This window comes from Sus scrofa, chromosome 1 (assembly GCF_054392235.1).
Source record: "Sus scrofa isolate SSC_HxYL_T2T_F1_AM1 chromosome 1, Sscrofa_HxYL_maternal_Yorkshire_Landrace_v2.0, whole genome shotgun sequence".
Lineage (NCBI taxonomy): Eukaryota > Metazoa > Chordata > Mammalia > Artiodactyla > Suidae > Sus > Sus scrofa.
The window spans coordinates 118,667,669-118,692,286 of record NC_139383.1 but is presented as its reverse complement, the minus strand read 5'-3'; the positions used below and the strand labels follow the sequence as shown (position 1 = coordinate 118,692,286).

General features: G+C 45.6%; 1 protein-coding gene across 24 annotated transcripts in view; it reads left to right on the top strand.

Annotated features, from left to right (window-relative positions):
- Positions 1–24,618, top strand: part of TLN2 (talin 2) — a 471,505-nt gene that overhangs the window by 316,228 nt on the left and 130,659 nt on the right. For all 24 annotated transcript variants that reach the window (XM_084967307.1, XM_084967304.1, XM_021094340.2 and 21 more), the window contains 10 exons: positions 2,192–2,372; positions 3,267–3,380; positions 5,529–5,637; positions 6,354–6,562; positions 7,128–7,226; positions 11,162–11,329; positions 12,710–13,004; positions 15,985–16,151; positions 21,180–21,308; positions 22,454–22,567. In XM_084967307.1, the coding sequence (XP_084823433.1) occupies positions 2,265–2,372; positions 3,267–3,380; positions 5,529–5,637; positions 6,354–6,562; positions 7,128–7,226; positions 11,162–11,329; positions 12,710–13,004; positions 15,985–16,151; positions 21,180–21,308; positions 22,454–22,567 (1,512 nt within the window). In that variant the 5' untranslated portion in view covers positions 2,192–2,264. The remainder of the gene's footprint in view (positions 1–2,191; positions 2,373–3,266; positions 3,381–5,528; positions 5,638–6,353; positions 6,563–7,127; positions 7,227–11,161; positions 11,330–12,709; positions 13,005–15,984; positions 16,152–21,179; positions 21,309–22,453; positions 22,568–24,618) is intronic.

Sequence of the window (24,618 nt, the reverse complement as noted above, 5' to 3'; positions counted from 1 at the left end):
ATCCTTAACCCCCTGAGCAAGGCCAGGGATTGAACCCGCAACCTCATGGTTCCTAGCGGGATTTGTTTCCACTGCGCCACAATGGGAACTCCTGAGGTCTGTTTTTTAATACGTGGCCTTGGGGACATTATGAATTTCCTCTGCCCCTTTTGCTTTACCTGTAAGATGAGAAAAATAATGGATAGTACTGTCTCGTAAGTTTTATTTTGATGATTGATTTACTGATAAAGCACATAAAAAAAAGTGCATTAAACAATGCCTGGTACATCATACATGTCTTCTATGATTATCATCATTTTAGAACAATCTCACGTTAGCCTCATTTTATAAATGAGGCAACTCAGATTTGTTAAAATTAAATAACATCTCATAAGTGAGACTCGTTGGGAAACCTATTCAGCTACTCCCTTGCTGTTAAATAGAGCATTGTAGTCATAACTTTTCTTGTTGACACTTTAGTGTGTGTGTCCACCTTGCTGTCCCAGTTCATCCCAACAATCCCCCACCACCACCCCACCCCACCCCCCGCTCCATGGAAGAGGTAGGCTAGGTCTGATCATCCCCAGTTTGTGGATGAGGAAACCAAAGGTCAAACGGAGGTTAGTTGAGATGTACATGTGTGGCAGAGCCAGGACTCCAATTCAGACCTTGTATTATCCTCTTATAGTACCCTGCTGAGAGTTCTAGCATGTCTCAGCATATTGAATTTGTCTAGTCGTAGTAACCATTTCTCTAAAGTGCTCCATACCACTTTCTCACAATTGGCTCCATAATCCCCTCGCAGGTGCTTTTCCATTTGTCCCCCATTAGTGCACAAGTTGAAACCACTTTTGGTGTGATGCATTTCAAGTACTAATTGCTACCCTCTGGCAAAAGACCATAAGTTCTTAGAATTATTAATGAATATCAATCACTTGGACGTTAGTTAGCTAATGTTTCCTGATACATTGAGCTCTTTACTTCCCTGGACTGTGCTGTACTTGAACTTCTCCTGGGAGAGGCTCAGGAAGTGTCTGAACCTAGAGGGCTGGGACCCTCCCCTGCCTGGGGCTGCTGTAGCCCTCCCCACTGCAGAGGGCTGCATGGTGGGGTCTGGTTATGGCAAATGGGAAGTATGATCCAGGGAAATCCTTATCCCTAGAACTTCCACTTCTCTCTGTATTAGACACTGGCTGAGATCTTGGAATGCAGCTGACCTAGCACAGCTGTTGATCCACCTTCCCCAGTGCCAGCCTCTCTCTAGACATGAATGTTCCTCCATGGATGTCTATGGGTTGGTGTCCTAGCATGGCTCACAAGCTTTGCTCTGGGCAACAGGAAGTGACCTGCGATGGTTCCAGAACCCTGAGACAGAGTCCCCTCCACCTTAACTGCACCTGCTCACCAATCCTGCCCCCCTCATGCATGCACACAGGCTCCCCCAGACTCTTCCCATGTGTTTGTCCACCGGGCTGTGAGACAGACAGCTGGGCTATCCTCAGGCTCTCACCTTCATATGCTCAGAGTCCTTTGCACACACTGCTCATCCCAAGAAAATATTAAGAGGTAAAAATTTGAAGGTTTTTTTTTTTTTTTTTTTTTTTTTTTTTAATTAGATGCCCTTCAGGAGTTTGCCCAGACTTAGTTTGAAATCCTGTGGAAGAGGTGTCAAGGACCGCCAATCATCATGCCTCCAAAAGCATCCTGTGTGGTCTATGGCTTCTGACCTGGAGAGGGGAATCTTAGCTGTGGGAAATTTTAAGTTCATTTCAACACTTCTTCCTTCACGCTAAGCATAAATGATCTCTGTCCCCAGAGCTTAGAATAGAACCTGGCACCCAGTAGATCTGTGGTTAATGAATACCATTTCAGGTAGAATTTACCAAATAATAGATCACCATATCGGAAACATTCACATATGCCTGAAACATCATTGTTTTCTCTGTCTTTCTTAAGAACAACTAATAGCATAATACCATGAACCTACTAACTAGATAAACTGGGAGAAGTCACTTGTATTTACCGATCATAAAAGGATTTCCTTCATCTCAGGGTCCTGCTGTGCTACTTCATTCATGATTCTGTCTGTATTTGCCTCTTCTGAATTGGCGGCCACAGCATGAAGCAGTGAACACTGGTGACACCTGCGGTACCTTAGTACCCTCCACGTGAGCAGCCTCTGTGCAGTGACCCAGCCTTCTGTCCCCCACAGGTCCACCATCTTGCAGCAGCAATTCAATCGCACTGGGAAGGTGGAGCATGGTTCGGTGGCTCTACCAGCTGTGATGCGCTCTGGCTCCAGCGGGCCCGAGACCTTCAACGTGGGCAGCATGCCCTCCCCACAGCAGCAGGTCATGGTTGGGCAGATGCACCGAGGCCACATGCCCCCACTGGTGAGGCTTCCCTTGGGGATTTGCTGTGTCCAGGGAGGGACACCAGCCTAGGGATGGCTTGTATCATCCACACCCTGGCTACTTCCTATCTGAACTGTGGCTCTTCAGCTGTGCAGCCTAATTCCCACTGTGTTTTCTTTTAAATGGGTGGCTCTGGCAATGCCTTGTCTCAGACCATAGGTGTCCTCTAGGGCTGGACGAGAACTGGGGACCTCTCCCCAGTTTGTGAGAGAGTGATAGGACCCTGCTCCCTGGCTTGCACCCCTTGCTGCTTATAGGCCCAGATAGCCCTCAGAGAGGCTTAGATATCGACCAGGTCTGTTCTGACCCACACATTTCCCCCACACAGATCGTTGGTTCTTTGCACTGAGCTGGTCTGCTTGACTCGGCCTCTCAGGCTTGCTCTGGAATCCCATGCTTTTGGGGAAGAACTTTTTGAAGGCTGAAAAGCCTGAAAGCTCAGAAGTGACTGCTCTCTGGAGAAGCCTATGGACTTCAGATTTGTGTAGACTCTTTGCTTATTCATCAGGACAGGTTCTGGTGTAACATGCACCTGATTCCTGTGCATGAGACCTTCTGTCCTGAGTCCTTGGGGACTGAATCTCCTTAGCTCCCCTCAGGGACTCTTTCTGAGCCTGCTTGTCAGCTAATTGAATTGTCCGTATTCTACCTATTATAACCCCTCTATTCAAAACACCCATATTTATTAGAATATTAACACATTATAATACCCGTTTCTGGCCCACAGTTGGAATGGGAGGGGGTTCGGGCACTTGCTAAGATACACCCTGGGCCACTTCATCGTGATCCCAGGAGCAGTTTCCTTGCTCATGTAGAGGCTATACTGTCCATCCCAGGGGCATGGCCTGACCCCTGTGTTACCTGCCTTTGCAGACCTCTGCCCAGCAGGCCCTCCTGGGGACCATCAACACGAGCATGCACGCTGTCCAGCAGGCCCAGGATGACCTCAGCGAGCTCGACTCCCTGCCGCCTCTTGGCCAGGATATGGTCAGTATTGTTTGGTGTTTTCATTTCTCTGCCCTGGCAGAAAACAGAGTTAATGTGCTGTGGCTGCATTCAGCTAGGTGAATCTCTGTCTCTAACTAGGTGAGGATATCTATATTTTTTCCTGCAGGTGGAGTCTTTGTCTCTAGGCTGCGCTCACAGGAGGAGGGAATCGTAGGGTCCTGGGGTAGGTTAGCAGTACCCTGTGAAGGCTAAGAACTTGGACTCATCGTCCGGGCCCAGACTCCAGCTCTACTGCACAATGACTGTGTGAATCTGGGCACCGTACTCTCTAATTCTCTACTTAGTCATCCATGAGTAGGGCCATTGGAAAGACTGGATAATCCAATCGTGTGTTGAGCTCTTAGCCCCATACAGTGAGAGCCCCGTGAGTATGAATGAGCTAGTTTTGTTGTTCATACCAGTGGTTCTCAAACTTGAGCAAGGCTCAGAGTCACCAGAGGGGTGGCTGAAACAGATCGCTGGGCCCCGCCCCCATTTTTTGCTGACTCAATAGGTTGGCGGTAGGGCCTGAGAGTTTGCATTTCCAGCAAGTTGTCTGGTGATGCTGCTGCTGCTGGTCCAGCATGCTTTGCGAACCACTGGGTTACTACTCCTGAGCTTTTCAGCGGGGCAGGGTAATTAGCAGCCTTCCTGTAGCTGATGCTGCGTGAAATTGTCTAACCCCTTGCTACTTAAATTGTGATCCACAGCTAGGGTCTTGTGAGAGGTACAGAACCTTAGGCCTTACCTCAAGCTTATGAATCAGAGTTTGTATTTTAGCAAAGTTCCCAGCTGCTGTGTGTACACAGTGAAGTTTACCTGGCATTGGCTACCACTGTCATTCTCTGCCCTGCTTTGCTCATTAGAACTGCCTGAAGAGCTTTAAGGACAAAGCCCAGGGTCCAGATCTGACCAAACAAATCAGTGTTGCTGGGGGTGAAGCCTGGATGTCCATGGTTTTGCCATCCTTCCAAGTGATTCTGATGGGCAGCCAAGGGTTGAAAAGCGTTGCTATAGGACTCCCAGGCCATCCGAGGGCCCAGAACTAAGACACAGTTTGTAGCTTCACCTCGTCCAGCCAGGACAACTGCCTCCAAGTTCTTCCTGCTCCATGTGTCTTCCAGCTGTGTACTTATATACCTGCAGGGCACAGCATCCTCAGTGCCCTTTCTTCCAAGTACTGGAAGTTATAAAATAATTTGCCTTTTGGAAACTGAGAGTGAAAATACATATGGCAGACTCCCATAGCCAGCTCAGTTGTGAGAGAATTTTTAAATATCTAGATTTCACATTCTTGCTTCACCGCTATTCAGAGAATTGGTTTACAAAAAAAATAGTAGTGCTAGACATATCCTGAACCAGGATTAATATTTTGAGGATGTGCGAGAGGGCAGATGAGCACATTATATTAACATCGGGTCATCATTTTTAGTATAAATGATCATTAATTGGCTAAGACCAGAAATGGCTGAAAACAGAGTTTGTTATTTATAGGTTCAAATGATCCTAAATTATAAGAACTGGAAAGGTTTTAAAAGACCATTGAGTTTCTACAGTAGAAGAACTGTAAGGCCCAGGACTTGGGTGAAACGTGCTTAAGGTCATATCACTTGTTGGTGGCTGAGCTGGATCCCGAGCAGGAGTCTCGATGCCCCACCCGCTCACCCCAGAACCCTACTGGGAAAGATTCCACATCAACACACCATTCATGTTGTACACAAAAGAAAATTCCTATGCTGCTAGCACACTCGGGAGCTAAAATACTATAATTCTAACCCCATTCTTTTAAGAACAGGGTGAAAATCAGCAACACTTGTTGCCAGGGTGCAGTATTATTATGAGATACTAATTATTTTCCTCTTCGAAACTGAATTGACCTTCATAAAGCCACAGGAATTTTGCTTTCCAAGATTTTAACGAACATGTAAGCTGAGTCAGAAGCACTGAGACTTTCCATGCCATTCAGCAGGAATGAATAGGCAAGAGGCCTGTTAGGGACATCATTCAAGATGACTTCAGGGCCTTGCTGATGCCAGCCCAGTGAGAAGAACATAGCCACAGTGCTGGTCTCATTTCATGACACGGCTTCCCTGGTCTCCTGGGGGATCCTGCACAGCGATGGTGTCATGCCCTTCTCTGGTTTTGCAGGCGTCCAGGGTATGGGTTCAGAATAAAGTTGATGAATCTAAACATGAAATCCACTCCCAAGTTGACGCCATCACAGCTGGAACAGCTTCAGTTGTTAACCTCACAGCCGGTAAGTCCCTGAAGGATTTGTGGTGTCTTGTGGTTTCGTTTTTTTTTTAGGTTCTTATTACTTGATTGAAACAACAGATTCTCCTATTCTGAGAGTAGAGTCTGTCTTTTGGGTCTCAGAACGCTTCAGGCGTTTTCTCCCCCTTTCCCAGGAGAGAGGGCACGTCGCATCCCTTTCTGTCCGTTTTGTGCATCATCAGTAAAAAGCACTTACTCCACTCTTCTCGTTGTCCGTCAAGCTCCTGGTCTCCCCACTCTGGGAGCTTTGAGTCTGAAAATGGTTTTGGACACCTAGCTGCCATGGGTGCCTCTCCTTCCTATTTTGTCCAGCTGTCTCCTCGGCACAGCACAATACCTGCCCTCGCACTGCCCATTGGAAGCCAGGAAAGATCCTGGTTTCACCAAGCAGCGTTTCTGTGTCAGGGATAGAGTTGACCTTGCCACGCTGCTGACCTTGGGCTCTCTGAAATGGCCGTGAGAGGCCGAGACTGCCTTGGGAACGTTAAAGGGGCTCATGTTTAGGATCTCTGTGTATGAGGCCTCGGGGTGAAAGGACCCCGTGAAGAGCAGCACCTTGGAGACAGGGAGACATCTGACTCTTGCAGGAAGGGGGTGATTGGGTGGGGTCTGCTGCCAGTATCACCACCTATCTTCTGCCAGTCTGGGCTCTCCTCTGCCTTCACCACTCTCCATGGGGACGGTCCTTCTCTAACCTAGGGGACCCTGCAGACACTGACTACACAGCTGTGGGATGTGCAATCACCACCATCTCGTCCAACCTGACGGAGATGTCCAAGGGTGTGAAGCTGTTGGCGGCCCTCATGGATGACGAGGTGGGCAGCGGGGAGGACTTGCTCAGAGCTGCGAGGACCCTCGCCGGGGCCGTGTCAGATTTGCTGAAAGCTGTGCAGCCTACTTCTGGAGAGGTGAGCTTGGGGGCGAACGGTCACTCCAATTCTGATGAGACAGGTGCAGCTTTGGGGTCCCCTGGAGCTCACGCTTTCTGTGCTTTTCCCTCCATCCTGAGGGGCATGCTACCACACTGTGGGGTTTGGAGTCGGTGACCTCGGTGCAGAAGCTGTGGTCCAACCTTTGAGACTGGTTGAGCTCTTAGTAGAAAGCCTCCCTCTCATCACCATCCCCCGCAAAGGGTTCTTGACTAGATGCCACCTCAGAACCTAGCACACATGACAAATACACCTTTAAACGGGATACAAGTCTGTACCCTAATTTTCATTAAGTGTATATCACCTTCCTGCCATCTGAATGAGGCCCGCTAATGAATTGGACATTTCAGATCTGTCCAGCCACAGTTGGTTTGTGAGCTGTCGGGCACACATACCCCCGGGACGTGTATGCCTCCTGTTTGTCAGATAGTTCAAGAGTCTTACTGGGGTGCAGGAGAAGGCCCTCCCACAGGATTCCTCTTCCTATTCCTACCCTGCAGTGTCTGATGTCTGATTCTCACTAAAGCGTGATCTGTGTTCATAGCCTCGACAGACAGTTTTGACTGCTGCCGGAAGCATTGGACAAGCCAGTGGGGATCTTCTGCGGCAGATCGGGGAGAATGAGACTGATGAACGATTCCAAGTAAGATATTTGCAGCCCACCGTCGTGGAGTCTAAGGGATGGATTTAGTCCCAAGCTGCGAAAATATAATGGAAAACCGAGTCTTCCCTGGGCTGACAAGAAAAAGGTTGAGGCGGATTATCTTGGAATGTGGTCTGTGTTCAAGAAAAGAAGTTTTAATTGAAAAATCCATTTCGCTTACACCATGCATCACCTCTGTGAAACACTGAGCTGTTCTCACTGCTCAGCTTGCTGCACTTTCTTCAAAAAAAAAAAATACGGAGGGAATAATGTCATGGCCACCCTTATATCAACCACCCAACCTCTACACTTATCAGCTCATAGCCAGTGGTTTTTTTATCTTTCTGGGGCAGTTTTTAACTGCATCATTCTCTGGTGCATGTGTAAGAGTGAAAACTCGTGTACTCCCGTGCACTCTGTTTACACATGTCATGGGCTTTCCGTTGTGTACAGAGCTGAGTCTTTTGTTTGTTTCACATCCAAAACCACAAATGTGGCAGAGAAGTCTTTCCTGCCACTCCTCTTCTTCAATATAAAGGGCATGTCCTCAGGGCAACAGCTGTAGGCACTATTTGAACTTGGCATGATGCCCTGCCAGCTCAGACAAGATATCAGCTTGTCTGCCTCCATTCCCAACCCCCCAAAGATGGGGTGCAGAGGCCTCTGGGTGGGGACCTTCAGGCTCAGATGAACTCCTCATGTTCCTGTGGGCAGATGCCTTTCACTCCTCTTCCTCCTCCTCCTCCTCCCAAGTCTTAATTTTACAAGTAATGTATAAATACATTGTAATTAAACTGTTCGAGCCTAGGTTCTCTGGAAGATGCCCTTTTCCCAATCCTTTGTCAGGTTGAATGTTTGGAAATTGTGCAGAATTCTGAATAAAAAGATTATTCAGCTTCCCGTTAGTATTCAGCTTACTGCGTGGGTGGCAGTTTTGCATGATGTTTTGTCTAGAGCTACCAAACTTCATCACAAGACATGTCAGTTACACTAAGACATGAGCATGTATGTTGTCATATGTGAAACACGCAGCTTCTCCTGTATGCTCCACATTCCAGGGGGTGGGCAGGCAGGGCCATCGGACTCATTCATACCTGGCAAACAATGAGACATTCAATGCAATGTGTGATAATGGAGGCTGAGACCCTAATGGATGGTAGAAATATTCTGGGAAGCCGTTTATATGTTGTCATGGCCAGTAATAACCACAAACAGAATTAACTAGACCATATAAACACATCCCACTAAATTCAAGCTAATCCTGTCCCCATCCTGACGTTCCCTTAAACCAGATCCCTAGTCTCCCCTTGTGTTGTCCTTTGCAGTTTGTATTAAATTAGGTAATTCTTTGCAGGTAGGTAAGTACTTAGGAATTGGGTAACTATGAGACTCATCTGTTTGTTTACTAGGCTTCATTATCTTGAAGCGGTCAACTTACTTTCCAAAGATTTGGGAGGGTTGAGAGGGAAGTCACAGCTCTTCCTTAGGCATCTCATGTATCCCTGTGTTTTTGTTTTTGTTTTTTTGTTTGTTTGTTTGTTTTAAGATTTTCTCTTTTTTTCCTTTGATAAGCTGTTTCCATCACATGTAAATACAAACTCCGCCTCCTGATGTCTGCTTCTATTCAGACGTGCTAGGGAAGCAGGTTCAAGTTTAGAGTAGGATCCCGTGGTGGCTTTCTTAATGGAGAAGGTCTGGCTTGCATGTTGTCCATTTCTGTAAGGTCTCTAAGTAAAACACCAGCGTGGTAAGGTGATCCTACAGACTTCTCCAGTTCTGGGTAGCCCCTGGCTTATGGACACTGGATTTCTTACGCTCTGTTTTTCTAATTCTTGAGATCCTATCTCAGAGCTTTTTCTTACATTCTCAATGTACTGCATGTTCCCAGAGTTAACAAAGATTTATTTTACATGAGCTACATAATAGTGGTCTTGTTGAAAAGTTTGACAGTGGCCTTGTCAGCAACTATCGCCATAGTATCACATTCTTTTTCTGTTTCTTTTTGCTTTTTTTCTGGGAAAAAATTAATAAGAGTGGCAGAATTTTTAAAAATGAGTCTAGCAAAGCCCTTTAGGACAATCAAGAATTTGCATGACCAAATTTTGGTCCCTGTGTGAAAAGTGGACTCCTATCCAGGGAAGGAATATTGTGACCCACTCTGCAAGACTACTTTTTATTTTTATTTTTATTTTTTTTAATTTATTTTTTTTTTATTTTCCCGCTGTACGGCAAGGGGATCAGATTATCCTTACATGTATACATTACAATTACATTTTTTTTTCCTCACATTTGTTCTGTTGCAACATGAGTATCTAGACAAAGTTCTCAATGCTACTCAGCAGGATCTCCTTGTAAATCTATTCTAAGTTGTGTCTGATAAGCCCAAGCTCCCGATCCCTCCCACTCCCTCCCCCTCCCATCAGGCAGCCACAAGTCTCTTCTCCAAGTCCATGATTTTCTTTTCTGAGGAGATGTTCATTTGTGCTTGATATTAGATTCCAGTTATAAGTGATATCATACGGTATTTGTCTTTGTCTTTCTGGCTCATTTCACTCAGTATGAGAGTCTCTAGTTCCATAAAATCTTAATAACTTGTGACATTCAAGTTGTATCTTCACTGAGCATTGAGATAGGTGCCCAAGAACTGGAACTTTGCAGGCTGTGTTGGGAGCAATTTCTAGAAGTTGTATGACAAATGAGTGCCTGTCAGATCCCAGAGGCATGGTCCACTTTTGGCACCGCAGTCTGTGGTTTTTCCTAGGACATCCAGGAAACACACACCAGAGACCTAAAAAAGACTGGACCAAACCATGGCTTTCACACTACTTTGCTTTTGTCCATTTTAAAATCTACTTGGTGGATTCATGGGTTTCTGATTGGTCTGGATAGCATAGACTCTTTGTATGGGCTGAAACCTTTTGCTAGTATATCTTCTTATAAAATATCTTGTTGTAAATACTCTGTGGGTGCCCTTTGCATTCAGAATCAAAAGTGCTTTTCATTATCTGATGAATTAATAAAGACCTCTGGCCACATTTCCTCTGGGAGGCAGCCTTGACATGTTGGTTCAAAATAGAAATGGTTCATAGGGAAAGCATTTCCAAACCAAATAAATTACCTTTAGTAGTAAAAGACAAGGATTGAGTTAAATGTGGCAGTGGTTATTCTGCAGGTCACACAAATGGGTGACACATTTGATGGGCTAAAAGGGATTCTGTGTCCTGCAAGCAGAAAGCCTTCGTGTTGTGTGGAAGCATAAACCGAGGCTCAGAGCTCCTTGCATCTTCAGTGAGGTCTTCTTGTAGCTGGTTTATTTACATAGGCTCCCTTTCCACTTTTCAATATAATTCATTTCCATTCAGGCTACAGAACACTGAGAATAACTTATGTTCAGAGCTCTCACAGGCTCATGAGCTGGAGGTGTTGTCTGTGCATGTTCTGCATTGCCCTCTGGAGGCCGAGAGGTAGCTCAATGACTGATGACAGCTTGGACCCTTATGCAAAGTTGAAATCCGAAAGATAAATTTTCAAGTTAGGATGGGGCATGATGACATGGAGGCCATGAATTTTATCCTTCCTACAGCTGATAGTATACATTTTCCGCTTCTCCTGATCCACCACATTCTTAGGAAACGTGGTCATGATTCTAAGGGTTATGTAAATACATGAATGTGAATCAGTGGTTAAAAATAAAAGCCCTTCCCTCAAATTAACCTGTTGTAGAGTGAAACCTGTGCACCTTAATATATAGGAGACTGTGTTGGTAGGATGTGAGTCTCCTTCCTTAATTCTCAGGATAACTTGACATTTCAGAAAAGCAAGTAGAAAAAAATCTTACTGTAAAGCACTAAAGGGGGGTCACCACACTTTATTTTCAGGCTGCAAGGGGCGATTAGCAAAATATAAAAGACTATTTTTCATTTCCCTCTTCTTAGGACGTTTTAATGAGTTTGGCCAAAGCTGTTGCCAATGCCGCCGCCATGTTGGTACTAAAGGCAAAGAATGTTGCCCAAGTGGCTGAAGACACGGTCCTACAGAACAGAGTGATTGCTGCCGCCACCCAGTGCGCCCTCTCCACCTCTCAGCTTGTGGCATGTGCCAAGGTAAGCCAGCTGGCATCCCAGCCCTTTCTGAAAAGTGTTGGGTGTTCTTATCTGCCTGCCGTCATTGGGAAGAAGCAGGGGCAGAACTTGGTTAAAATTGTCGAAAACTAAGAGCTTGCTATGGGTATCTTTTAGGTGACACGATAGAATTTTAGCATAAGGTGTCCACTTCTGCTTTAATCATTTGTTCTCTGCTCAAGTCCTCAGGCGGTGGTATTTTCTGTGTCTAATTGCCATTTCTACATGCAAGCAGCTGTGTCAGTGTCTCCCCTTTGGACTTCTCAGTTTGTCTTACTTACACCTATGCACAAAGAGCTCTTGGATTGTGCCGTACGGTATTAGGATGGGATCAGTAATAATCCACAGTGTGTGGCAGCCCTTACACTGCACAGAACCGGAGTGAGGATAATGAGCATGGTGTTCACGGTTGCCAGTTAGGATGTGCCTACTGTGTGAGAGAGGTCACCTCGTTAAGCACTGTCATCCCCAGTTCACTGAAGACAAAACCAAGGCCCTTAGATGCTAGTGAGTAGATCATAGCCACAGAAATCTAAGTGGCAGAACTGGGGTTGCAACCCGGGCCTTCCCACACTACCACAGTGTCTCTGCTAAGATCATGTGTCAAGAGATGGGAGGCATCTGCTTCTTGACCTGGTGATGTCATATACTCCACAGATCTGCGATCTGGCTCAGCCTGGCATTTCTGGCCCTGTGGGAGAATTTGCAGCATCACTTGGAGGGGTCGCTAATGGTCTCCCTCCTGCTTTTGTTGTTCACCATGCTAGTATCACAGATACTGATGCAACCCCCCTGGTCTTTCAAGTACCACGAGGCACAGTTCCAGGAAATAGATTTCTCTGGGAAAAAAAATATAAATCTGGAGTTCCCGTCATGGCTCAGTGGAACAAATCCGACTAGGAACCATGAGGTTGCAGGTTCGATCCCTGGCCTTGCTAAGTGGGTTAAGCATCCGGCATTGCCACGAGCTGTGGTGTAGGTCGCAGACGTGGCTCAGATCCCATGTTGCTGTGGCTGTGGGGTAGGCCGGTGGCTACAGCTCCGATTAGACCCCTAGCCTGGGAATCTCCATATGCCTCGGGAGCGGCCGAAGAAATGGCAAAAAGACAAAAAAAAAGAAATTCCTTTCTGTAAAAGGAGTTAGTAGTATTGCTGGTCATGAAGCATTAAGGGAGATGAAAGTTTGTGGGCAGCGACAATCACAAAGTGAAATGCTCAGGTATGAGAAACCTCAGCAGTGGTTGACTTGAACCCCTGGCCCTCTGAGTCAGGAACTGAGGCCCAGAGCGTGAAAGGACATGGTGGGCGCTAGAGACCAGTGTCGCCCTGCAGTGCCCGAGCCCCTCTCCCATCTCGCTTCAGGTCGTGAGCCCTACCATCAGCTCTCCTGTGTGCCAGGAGCAGCTGATTGAAGCAGGGAAGCTTGTGGACCGCTCGGTGGAGAACTGCGTCCGCGCCTGCCAGGCGGCCACCGACGACAGCGAGTTGCTGCAGCAGGTCAGCGCGGCAGCCAGCGTGGTCAGCCAGGCCCTCCACGATCTCCTGCAGCATGTGCGACAGTTCGCCAGCCGAGGCGAGCCCATTGGTCGCTACGACCAGGCTACCGACACCATCATGTGTGTCACCGAAAGCATCTTCAGCTCCATGGGAGACGCTGGTGAGGGGCTGGGCTATGGGGGAGGCTGGTCAGTTTGGGGTTCCCTTGATGGTGGCAATCATCAGATGATGATTGCCTGGATGTAAGTCATTGTAAGTCAGATAATGGCTGCCTGGATGCTGGGCCAGGGCAAGTTCTGATCAGCCGCAGTCAGAGGCTGGGAAAGAAGGAGGGCTCCTCATGCCCATCCCAGCAGCACTGAAAGACTGAACATTCACTAAGGGGTGTCTTTTTTTTTTTTTTTTTCTTAAATAATTTAGATGCATGGTAAATCCCTTTTGTTCTGAGAATATCCATGTTGGATATGGTAAAGTTGGTGCAGCCACAAGAAGAGGCAAGAATGAGACTTGGAATGAAACTTATTAATACTCATGGGTCCCACACAGGGGGTCTCCACATGTGACACAGGGTCACAGGGAAGCATTTAGGTTCCCATCAAGTGGCAGAAGAAAGGACTGAGGAAAGAACTTATGCTACTGCCTTAACTGGGGTTTCTGTGGGAAAGGCAAGTGAGAGCCTGGTGAAAGCTTAGGTATGGCTAGTTTGAAAATGGTTTTACCCTTAGAGGGGTGATCCCTAGTTGCCTGGTATTTGGTCCTAGGATGATTAAGGCAGAAGACCAGATAGAGGATGGCTCCGGATTGGTTAGTTTGCTGCCATGCTCTTGGCTGGACCCTTTACTTTCTCTAAGAATTGGCTCGCAATAGGAGGGGCAGTTTCTTTCCAACCAGAGTGGTTTTTATAAGATGCCAAACATGGTGATATACAGGGGAAAAAAACCCAAGTGTATAATATAATAATATATAATTACTACATAAGAGGTACCAGTAATATACCTTTTATTGTACATAATAATATATACACACATACTACATATACTGTCTTTGATGTAGTAATTTCTGTGTAGTACTTTTTTAGTTTTTTAGTTAAAAATTGTCATTCCAGACCCAGCCCATCACTATTCCATCACATCTCTAGAATTTACCACTTATAAATTTGTCCAGAAAAGTTCAGTCTTCCTGTTAACATATATGTGTATGTGTGTGTGTAACACCCTCTTTCTTTTAATATTAATGGAATTGTGTTATACATATTCTTTTGCAACCTTTTTCACTGAATACATTAGAAAGTTTTTTCTTGTTGACTTACACACCAGTCTTTTCAATGACAGTGTAGTATTCTATTCAGTAGATGCATCATAATCTACTTAACCCATTGTCTTTTCTTGGACACTGACATGGTTTCCAGGTTTTTGTTTGTTTTACAAAAATAATATTACACTAACCATTATTATAAAAATATCTTGGTTTACTCTGGGAAGTATATGTAGGATAAATTCCTTTCAGTTGAATTTCTGGCCACTAAGCCTATACATTTTTTATTTTCAATGTGTCTGAAATTTCTCTCCAGAAGGGTTCCACAGCTCTATCAGTAGTTTCTAGGATGTCTGTTTTTCTACTTCTTCATCAGCACAGAGCAATACTTTTTTTTTTTTTTTTTAAGGAAAACGAGCATAAATCAAGTTTTTTTTTTTTTTTTTTTAAAGAAAATTACATTGGGCTTTTCTCTATGCTTCTTAATTATTTAAAAGGTGGCAGTGCCGCACATATTTGGAGGGTTTTTTTTTGTTTTGTTTTTTATTGCCGCACCTGTGGCATATGGAAGTTTCTGGGCTAGGGGTCAAATTGGAGCTGCAGCTGCTGGCCTGTGCCACAGCTGTAGTAACACCAGATCCGAGCCACATCTCCAACCTACTCTGCAGCTTGCAGCAATGCCTGATCCTTAACCTAACTGAGCGAGGCCAGGCATTGAACCTGCATCCTCATGGATACTAGTTGGGTTCTTAACATGCTGAGCCACAACAGGAACTCCTGTTTTTGTTTTTAAATAAGCTTTTTATTGTGGAATATTTTTATATCTACAGAAAAGTTGCTGGGGTAATAAGTTCTCCCATACCCTTCCTAGTTTCTCCCATTTTTTAGCATCTCCCCTAGCCCATGGAGCATTGGTCAGAATGAGATTAGCATTGGTACATTACTATTAACTAAACTACAGACATTATTCAGATTTCACCAGTTTTTTCACTGATATCTTTTCACTGTCCCAGGATCCAATCCAGGGTATCTTGAATTGAGCACATTTTGATTTTTATGAAAGCTACCCCACTCTACTCCCCCTTAATGGTACCAGTGCTTTGGCATTCTTTGCAAATGTCCTTTGGGAGAGGAAGTTCCTCGTATTTGAGTAGTTTTATTTTTAATGTTGACTATGGTACCCCTCCCACTTCCAAAAGGAAGTTGAAATGGATTTCAGTAAAATCAGTTACTAATAACAATTACTAACAACAAAATCAAAGCCAGTGCTGGGAAGGAAAGGGTGAACAAAAAGAGAGTTGATGGGGAAATGGGGCCAAGGCAGAGCTCAGCATTTGAGCATGAAACTGGGGTCTGTGTTTCCTTTGAGCAAGAGCCAAGTGACACAAAAACAGTGGGTTATGTGACACCACTCATTTGGTCCTAGGTAGTGTGCAGATTGACTCAAAATTAAAAATAATCTTTTCTATGCACATTACTCAAAGAGCTTATTATAGAGGGTTTTGCTGAACAGTTCTTGCTGTGAGGTAAATAGTATTTTCTATATGAATATTAACTAAATGTGAATGCACATAATAAAGCCACATGATCTTGTTCCCTGCCTTCTCTTTATAAAGGGTTTCTCTTAGGTTACTTATGTCATTTTTATCCTGCACAGTTCCAGATTGAACTTGGATGTGCTTGGGGTGGACAGTCCTGGCAGTCACAGGGAGCATTTTTGGTTCTGGGTCTGATCTGGCTTCATTGCTGAGGAATGGAGTATGGAGGCTCTTTTCTCTTCATCCCTTTTGCCAGAGGAACAGAGACAAGACTGTGTTGGCTCCTGAGGTTTCCCTCGAGCTTTAGGAAGCAGACAAACTGACTGCATCTTCTGTCCCACCCTCTAGGTGAAATGGTACGCCAGGCCCGGGTCCTGGCCCAGGCCACCTCGGACCTCGTCAACGCCATGAGGTCAGATGCGGAAGCAGAAATTGACATGGAGAATTCCAAGAAGCTTCTGGCAGCAGCAAAACTCTTGGCTGACTCCACGGCTCGCATGGTGGAGGCTGCAAAGGTAGTATATATTGGATTTATTCAATTGCAAAGTAAATGTGATTGAAAGATTGGATTTGAAAGTTACCTTCAAGAGAGAGAATGGCCAGCTGAGTGTGCATTTTTGTTTGTTTACAATCTATGTGGCTTTGAGATGTTTAACCTTCTTCAAGTGGGAAAGAGGAAGGTCATGGAACATGTGAATGAAGCTCTTTGGTGAGTGGTGCTGACTCAGCCACAGACAGAGTCCCTGCTTAGCGAGCCCTCTTTTTCCATTGGTTCATTGCCCACTGGCTTTATTGAAAATGGTTATTAATTTAAACTTGAGGTTTTCAATAGTACATTCACTTAGACCTGTTTTCTTCCTGCAGCCGTAATGTTACTTTGCCCTCCATTTGACTTCTCAGCTAAACTTCTATCATGATTTTGCATGGTAAAGGGAGTTCCCTTGTTGCTCAGCAGTAACATACCTGACTAGTATTCATGAGGACTTGGGTTCAAGCCCTGGTCTCACTCTGTGGGTTAAGGATCCAGCGTTGCTGTGAACTGTGGTGTAGGTTGCAGATGCAGCTCAGATCTGACATAGCTGTGGCTGTGGTGTAGGCCAGCAGCTTCAGCTCTGATTTGGCCCCTAGCCTGGGAACATCCATATGCTGCTTGTGCAGTCCTAAAAAAAAAAAAAAAGAACAAAAATTTGCATAGTAGGGTGTTTCCTGCTTCTCTGTTATCCAAATCCCACTAGCAGTTTTAAATATTGTAGAAGTGTTTGAAGAAACAATTGAAAGTCATGTTTTTGCTTATTGACAGCTATAGCTGCACAATGTGTCACTATGCTTCTAAAAGCCAGTGAGGCTTAATCTTGGGCTCTCTTTCAGAACCCCTATGAACGTACTGAAGTACTCATGCCTTTTTTTTTTTTTATTGCTCAATGAATTTATTACATTTATAGTTGTGCAATGATCATCACAATCCAATTTTATAGAATTTCCATCCCACAACCCAAGCGCATCCCCTCACCCCCTGAACTGTCTCCTTTGGAGACCATAAGTTTTTCAAAGTCTATGAGTCTGTATCTGCTCTGCAAAGAAATTCATTCTGTCCTTTTTTGAGATTCCACATGTCAGTGAAAGCATTTGATGTTGGTGTCTCATTGTCTGACAGACTTCACTTAGCATGATAATTTCTAGGTCCATCCATGTTGCTAAAAATGCTGGTATTTCATTCCTTTGGATGGCTGAGTAATATTCCATTGTGTATATGTACCACATCTTGATCCACTCCTCTGTCGATGGACATTTAGGTTGTTTCCATGTCTTGGCTATTGCAAATAGTGCTGCAATGTACATCGGCTGAAGTACTCTCGCCTTAATTCCACCCCTCAAAGGTCCTGACTTCAAGAGGTTACTGCTAGCGCTGTGTGCGGGGGTGTTTCACAGAAGATTCTGATGCCTGCTCTGGATGAGAACTGTTTTAAATGGATGAGGCTGTATTTGTCTATGTTGTTTTTTTTATGCAACTGGCACATGTTTCTTGTGAAATGAATAGAAAATGCAGTTAAGTGTAAAGAAAATAGTAATCACCTTCAACCTCACATCCTCAAGATAACATGTTTAATGTTTTCCTATGCATTTCAGAGTCACTAAATATCCCCACATCTCACCCTATCTCCTTGGCCTCCAACAGAGCAGTAGTGTGTCTCAACCAAGTATGTGAATTGCTTTACTTCCAATGTATTGTGACATAAGTGAGCCACGTGGACCTTCCTCCTTGTCTGACTTGCCATTGAGGCGAGACAGCCTGAGAGGCTAAGAGTTCTTAGAGATAAGTCAGGGGTAGGGCTACAGAGAGACCCAAGGAGGGGCAGGGCCTGAACGTCCTCCCTCTGTCCCTGGTCCCTGTTTCGGCCTAGAAGCTCCACTCCTAACCATCCCTTTTAGCAAAATTACACATTATGGTTTGGGATTCTAGTTAGTTTTTAAAAAGGTTTTTACTAGCTCTGTTTCTTTTTTTTCTTTTTCCCTCCTTCTGAGTTTAAACATTGCAATTTCAAGCAAACCCTCATGTTTACAAACATACTTGCTCAGCTGGCAAGAACCTTAATAATCAGTCCCTTATTTTACAGATGAGAAAATTAAAATTACCATCACATAACCAGGACCAAGCCAGGACCACCAACCATGCATGGTTGTTTCCAGATGCTTACTGCTCCCTAGACCAATTCACTGCGTATAGCAAGTTGCCAAAAACCAAAAGTGTTTGCTACTTTTTTTCTTTTTTTCTTTTTTTTTTCTTTTTAGTTTTTTGTCTTTTTGCCTTTTCTAGGGCTGCTCCCACGGCATATGGATGTTCCCAGGCTAGGGGTCCAATCGGAGATGCAGCCACTGGCCTATGCCAGAGCCATAGCAATGTGGGATCTGAACTGCGTCTGCAACCTACACCACAGCTCTCGGCAACGCCGGATCCTTAACCTACTGAGCAATGCCAGGGATTGAACCCGCAACCTATGGTTCCTAGTTGGATTCGTTAACCACTGCGCCACGACAGGAACTCCCAAGTGTTTGTTACTTTTGATTATTTATGTTAGATAGGAAAAGGTTGAGTGTTTCTGTAAGTTCTTTTAACTTTTTAGTTAAAAAATTGTCTTTTTGTCTTCATGGCAAAGAATGTGTTGAGTGTGAAGAAAAAAACATGTCCTGGTCAGTAGCCAAGATTTCAGGCCAAGGGAGTTCTTGTTGCAGCTCAGCAAGAAACAAACCCAACTAGTATTCATGAAGATGCAGGTTTGATCTCTGGCCCTGCTGAGTGGGTTGAGGATCCGGCATTGTGGTGTAGGTTGCAGATGTGGCTCAGATCTGGCATTGCTGTGGCTCTGGCATAGGCCAGCAGCTGCAACTCTGATTTGATCTTCCATATGCTGCAAGTGCAGCCCCTAAAAAGCAAAAAAAAAAAAAAAAAAAAGATTTCGGACCAAGATTTGTAGTCAATATCTAATACACAGTCCTCATAAGAAAGACATTGATAAGGAAAGATCCAGATACCCCTTGGGTGTAAAGTGCAGAAATGGTATTTTCATGCTGCTTGAAACACACAATTAAGGCCTAGTGTATGACTGGAGGCATTGATAAAGGAGTGGCTTTCAAAAATACCAGATGACCAAAAGAGCTAAAATGACTCTCACAAACTTGCAAAAGAACACAAAAGGAGCCCAAACAATCCAAACATGTGAAATGTAAAGATCGAAATTTTCAGTTGCTAAAAACATAAAACCAAGACTGCTAAAGTGGTTTCAGTTTAAAAGAATTGAAGATTCCATCCAAGAGAATTGCCAACACAGTTCTGTCACAGAGGTTAAAACTATTCCATTCATTGTGAATTCCTATGACTTGTTATAAATCCTGTGGTTCAAATAAAGGTTTTGGAAAATTGGTAAATTTCACAAGGTGATCATAGGGGGAATGGAGAGGTTCAAAAAATCAATTTTCAACCATTGGCGTGTTTCTTTCTGCTTCACAAACAAATATTATTGCCCAAAAATGTTCATGGAAAGAAACACGTTCATCTGCATACAGTAATTGCTGGTTACAAAGCTTCTAGACCCCATGACAAGACTTTTAATGGCTACTCTTATTGCAGGTGGGGGCGGGAGGCTGGAAGTAGTTAAAGTTGTTGTTGAGTGTTTGTGCAGTAAAAGTATATCCTCACCCTACATTTCCTTTAGCCTTTCTCTACTTCAGATTCCTACCCATTTAAGGAAAATCCGCTTGGACTCCTAAGACAGTTGAACCTACAGCAACCTAATAAAAGGGCCATAGGGTTATATAAGGGAAGTGTGGGGATTGGCTGTACACAGCACCCTCCTCTTTCCCTGCCTGGATGGGGGCATCGATTTCTGTCATTACCTTAGTATAGTTGGGTACCAGTTCTCCTTGTCTATACCTGCCAATCCAGGCTTTGTAGGAATAGTCTTTTTTTTTTTTTTTCTTTTCTTTTCTTTTTAGGGCTGCACCTGCAGCATACGGAAGTTCCCAGGCTAGGGGTCAAATTGGAGCTGCAGCTGCTGGCCTACACCACAGCCATGGCAACACCAGATCTGATCCACATCTGTGACCTACTGCAGATTACGGCAATGCCGGATCCTTATCCCACTGAGCAGGGCCAAGGATTGAACCCGTATCCTCATGGATACTAGTCGGCTTTGGGGTTTTTTGGGGGGTTTTTTTGTTTTTGTTTTTTGTTGTTGTTGTTTTTAGGGCTGCACCTGCAGCGTATCGAAGTTCCCAGGCTAGGGGTCGAATTGGAGCTATAGCTGCCAGTCTACACCACAGCCACAGCAACACAGGATCCGAGCCACATCTGTGACCTACACCACAGCTCACGGCAATGCCAGATCCTTAACTCTGAGCGAGACCAGGAATCAAACCCACAACCTCGTGGTTCCTAGTCAGATTTGTTTCCACTGAGCCACGACGGGGACTCCACTAGTCAGGTTTGTTACGGCTGAGCCACAACAGGAACTCCCAGAATTGTCTCTTGAATGGTGTTGCCTTATAGAATTTTGGATGGCCTTCCCATCCTTCTGCTCCCTCCCTCAGCCCCTGTGTTACACTGTTATCTTATCCCATACTCACTCACCTATGCCACAGGACAGGGGAGTCTTTCAGCTGTGACATGTGTCTGTCATGCCAATTAAAATAAAATCCCCCCCCCCAAGAGATGTAGATAGTAGGGAGATTTATCTTAACATCTTTTACACCATGGATTTCTGATCACAAGTTAATTTATATGGAACATGAAGGCTATGATCTCAAGAGTTTAATATTACTATTGGATTTCTACTGTGTAGCTGTGCAGTTTTGAAACATCCTCTGGTAGATCGTTGTTGTTATTGTGAGATGAAACATCTTTATCATAAAGATACTGCTTAGAGCAATTGACACCCTCTTCCAGATACTTTGTATTTCCAGGAAAAAGTCTAATTGAAGGCATTAATTCAGGGTCTGTGTCCTGCTGTCCCCTGCAACTCTTGAAATCTTTCTTTTCGCTTTTGCAGGGGGCCGCAGCCAACCCCGAGAACGAGGACCAGCAGCAAAGACTGAGAGAAGCTGCAGAAGGTCTTCGGGTGGCAACCAATGCTGCAGCCCAGAATGCAATTAAGAAAAAGATTGTCAACCGACTGGAGGTCAGTAAAGAGCTGGTTTTCTAGGTTCTAGATTTCAGAGAGTCCCTTGAAAGAATACTCAATGAATCAGACAGTGTCCAAGCTGAATCAAGACTGACAATGCAGATTAATGGCTTAAGGACCATGAACAACTTCAAAGGCTGCTTTAGAGACATTGTCTGCTTAGGTTCAGTGGTTTAGGCCCATTGACACAGTTTGAAAAACTGCTTCGGTTCCTGGTTTCAGAATGCCAGAATCTTTTCAGAATTTAACATTCTTGAATAGAATTCAAATTTTCTTTCAGGAGGAACCAGGTTTTATCTTTTTTCCCCTGGCATTAAGGGATATACACATTTAGAAAGGACCTTTAGCTAAGAATGTATATATTGTGTTGGAGGCAGTGCTCTTTCAGGATTCCCAATAGCCACCACAGCCACAGCAACGCAGGAGAGTGACGATGGGGACAGAGAGGGATGGAAGGGAATTATAAATACTTTGGCCATTTTTTAGGACCCTGATTTATTCTCAGAGAAAAAAGTAATAGTCACAAATGATGTAAGAAAATAAATCTCTCTCACAAATGTGCATGGGAGACTGACTCTTAGACTAAAATTTGGGAGTTTCGAGGCCAGGATCTGCCTGTCTAGTGAGGAGTCCCCCCACGTGCAGTCTTCTGGGTTCTGGAAGAAAACTGGCCTCCTTGTCCTTGGAAAGATACTAGGGAGTAACACGATGAAGTGCTCTGGTGGGGAAAGTAGTGAGCACTATGGGCATTTGAACTTGGTGTTTGACCCAGGGGGCAACCTGTGCTATTGATGAGAGAAGTGCTTTTTTCCCCAAAGCATTTAGACTTGGTGCTGCTTGTCGGTGCCAGCATGGTCTTGGGTCTTGTCCCTTGTCTTTTTGAGAAAGACAAATGAATACGGAAACTTGAGCATGCAAGCCTCCTGGTCTTGATATTGTTGTCCCAGGGAACAGAAACCAAAGGAAGGTAAGAGGGCACAGCCAGTTAGGATGTCACTGGTGCTGAAAGGTCAGGGTCTGTCCTGGCGGTCCCTCCCTGTCATGCAGCTGTCCAGCGCCCCTCTTTTAGTGGAAGGGGTTTGTATCAATGTGCATGTGTTTGCACATGTGAACCCTGGCTCACCTCTCACTGTCCTCCCCAGGTTGCTGCCAAGCAGGCTGCCGCTGCGGCCACACAAACCATCGCCGCCTCCCAAAACGCAGCCGTGTCCAACAAGAACCCTGCAGCCCAGCAGCAGCTGGTCCAGAGCTGCAAGGTGAGGCTCCGGTGGCCAGAGAGCTAGGTCTGCTGTAGGAGGCCCTGATAGCATTAGAGCGCCCAGTGCCTTGGTAATTGGGTTAAGCCTGAGCATCCAGGCCCCTAATCCAGTTTGTTCCAGCTCCCATGTTCCAGGTGTATACACACGCACACACACACACGTCTGGTTTTTGTCTAAGTAGATGGCCTCTGGGCCTGCGTTTGGAAGGAGAGTACGATGTTTTCCCCGCATTGTCTTTCCTTTGTCTGGTTTATTTTCTTCCTTTTCAAGAGACCAAATCAAGGCAGATCAGTGACAAGGCCATTTTCAGGCCCTGAAACAGTAATGAAGCATTGAGTTTCCTGAGCACCTTGCTCCCTCTGGAAAGGCCTTTGTGTCGTGGCGGGGTGATTTCCTGCTTGGCACTCATGGCACCTGAGGACTTATTCATGCTGTCTGGCCTCAGTGCCCTTGTGCCTGGGTGCTTTCTCTCTTTGCCTGGCTGATGCTCTAAGACCTGGCCCTGGTGCTGTGCTGAAGCCAAGGCTCTGCAGGGCTGCCATCCACGTCTGCTGCCTTCTCTGAGCACCCAGAGGTGACTGTGTGGCACCAGACACACCATCTCACTGCATAGCCATTGCCCGCAGGTTGTCTGACCAAAGTCTCCGCAAGTATCTGCAGTTGGCTGTGGGAGCTGCGGCAGAGACAGATTGGATCTGCGTGGTTTCTGAGCCCTCTCCTTTCCCAGACTTCCTCTGTGAAACAATTCACATGTGGGGGTGTTGCCGCTTCTGCTTCAGACATGGCTTAGTCCCTGTGGGGAAACCACCCAGGGCCCTCCAGCCCCTGAGTCCCGGTTCTTGGAAGCTAGCCTGCTGAGGAGTGGGTGTGCCCTGCTAGAAATGCCCTAGTGCTGCAGGAGGACCCTATCTTTGGGACAGGGACGTAAAGGAGGGGTTTCTGAGAGCCAGGCTCCTGCTATGGAGGGAGTTTGTGTCCTCTTAGGGCCTGGCTTCAGCTGCCAGCGGGGCGAGCAAAACGGCATTTCCCCTTCTCAGGGGGCACATGTCACTCATGTTCTGGAAAAGAGTCTAGCATGACTCTCCCTTCTCCACTTTTTGATAGTCTGTGGGTGTCCCTGTCGGGAAGCGAGAGCATTCCTGTTTATCAGATTGTGGTGTAGAAGGGAAGGAGGGCCAGATTCCTGGAGCCTATAGCCTGAAGAGCCCTGAGGAAAGTCTCATGGAGCAGGAGATAGAATTTTTTTTTTTTTTTTTTTGCTATTTCTTGGGCTGCTCCCGCAGCATATGGAGGTTCCCAGGCTAGGGGTCCAATCGGAGCTGTAGCCTCCGGCCTACGCCAGAGCCACAGCAACGCAGGATCCGAGCCGCGTCTGCAACCTACACCACAGCTCATGGCAACGCCGGATCGTTAACCCACTGAGCAAGGGCAGGGACCGAACCCGCAACCTCATGGTTCCTAGTCAGATTCGTTAACCACTGCGCCACGACGGGAACTCCAGATTTTTTTTTTTTTTTTTTTTTTTTTTTTATGGCCTCACCCATGACATAGAATTTCCCAGGCTAGGGGTCAAATCGGAGCTGCAATTGCTGGCCTACACCACAGCCACAGCAACATCGGATCCAGGCTGCTCATGATCCTTAACCCACTGAGTAAGGTCAGGGATTAAACTCACATCCTCATGGATACTCATCAGTTTCTTAACCTGTTGAGACACAGTGGGAACTCCCTTATGAAGATACTTTTTAAAATGCTTGCTGGCATGGGCTCCTGAAAAGAATACCTCAGGGTATGCTACTCTTGGAACTTTCATTAGTAGTGATGGCCTCTGTGCTATAACCTTTGAGGGTCTGTTTAGTTGGATGGGCCATGGGCACAGAGGGGATGGGGAGAGGAAGAGGCACCGTGGGAGGTGGTCACGGGGAGTGGTCTCCCCTTAGGACACTGTTCCTCCCTCTTCCACCCTGGGCAGTGGGTTTTCCCATCTGAGAAAGAAGAAGGGCCACTTCGGACAGAGGAGGAGGAACCACAGTGACATGAAAGCCGAC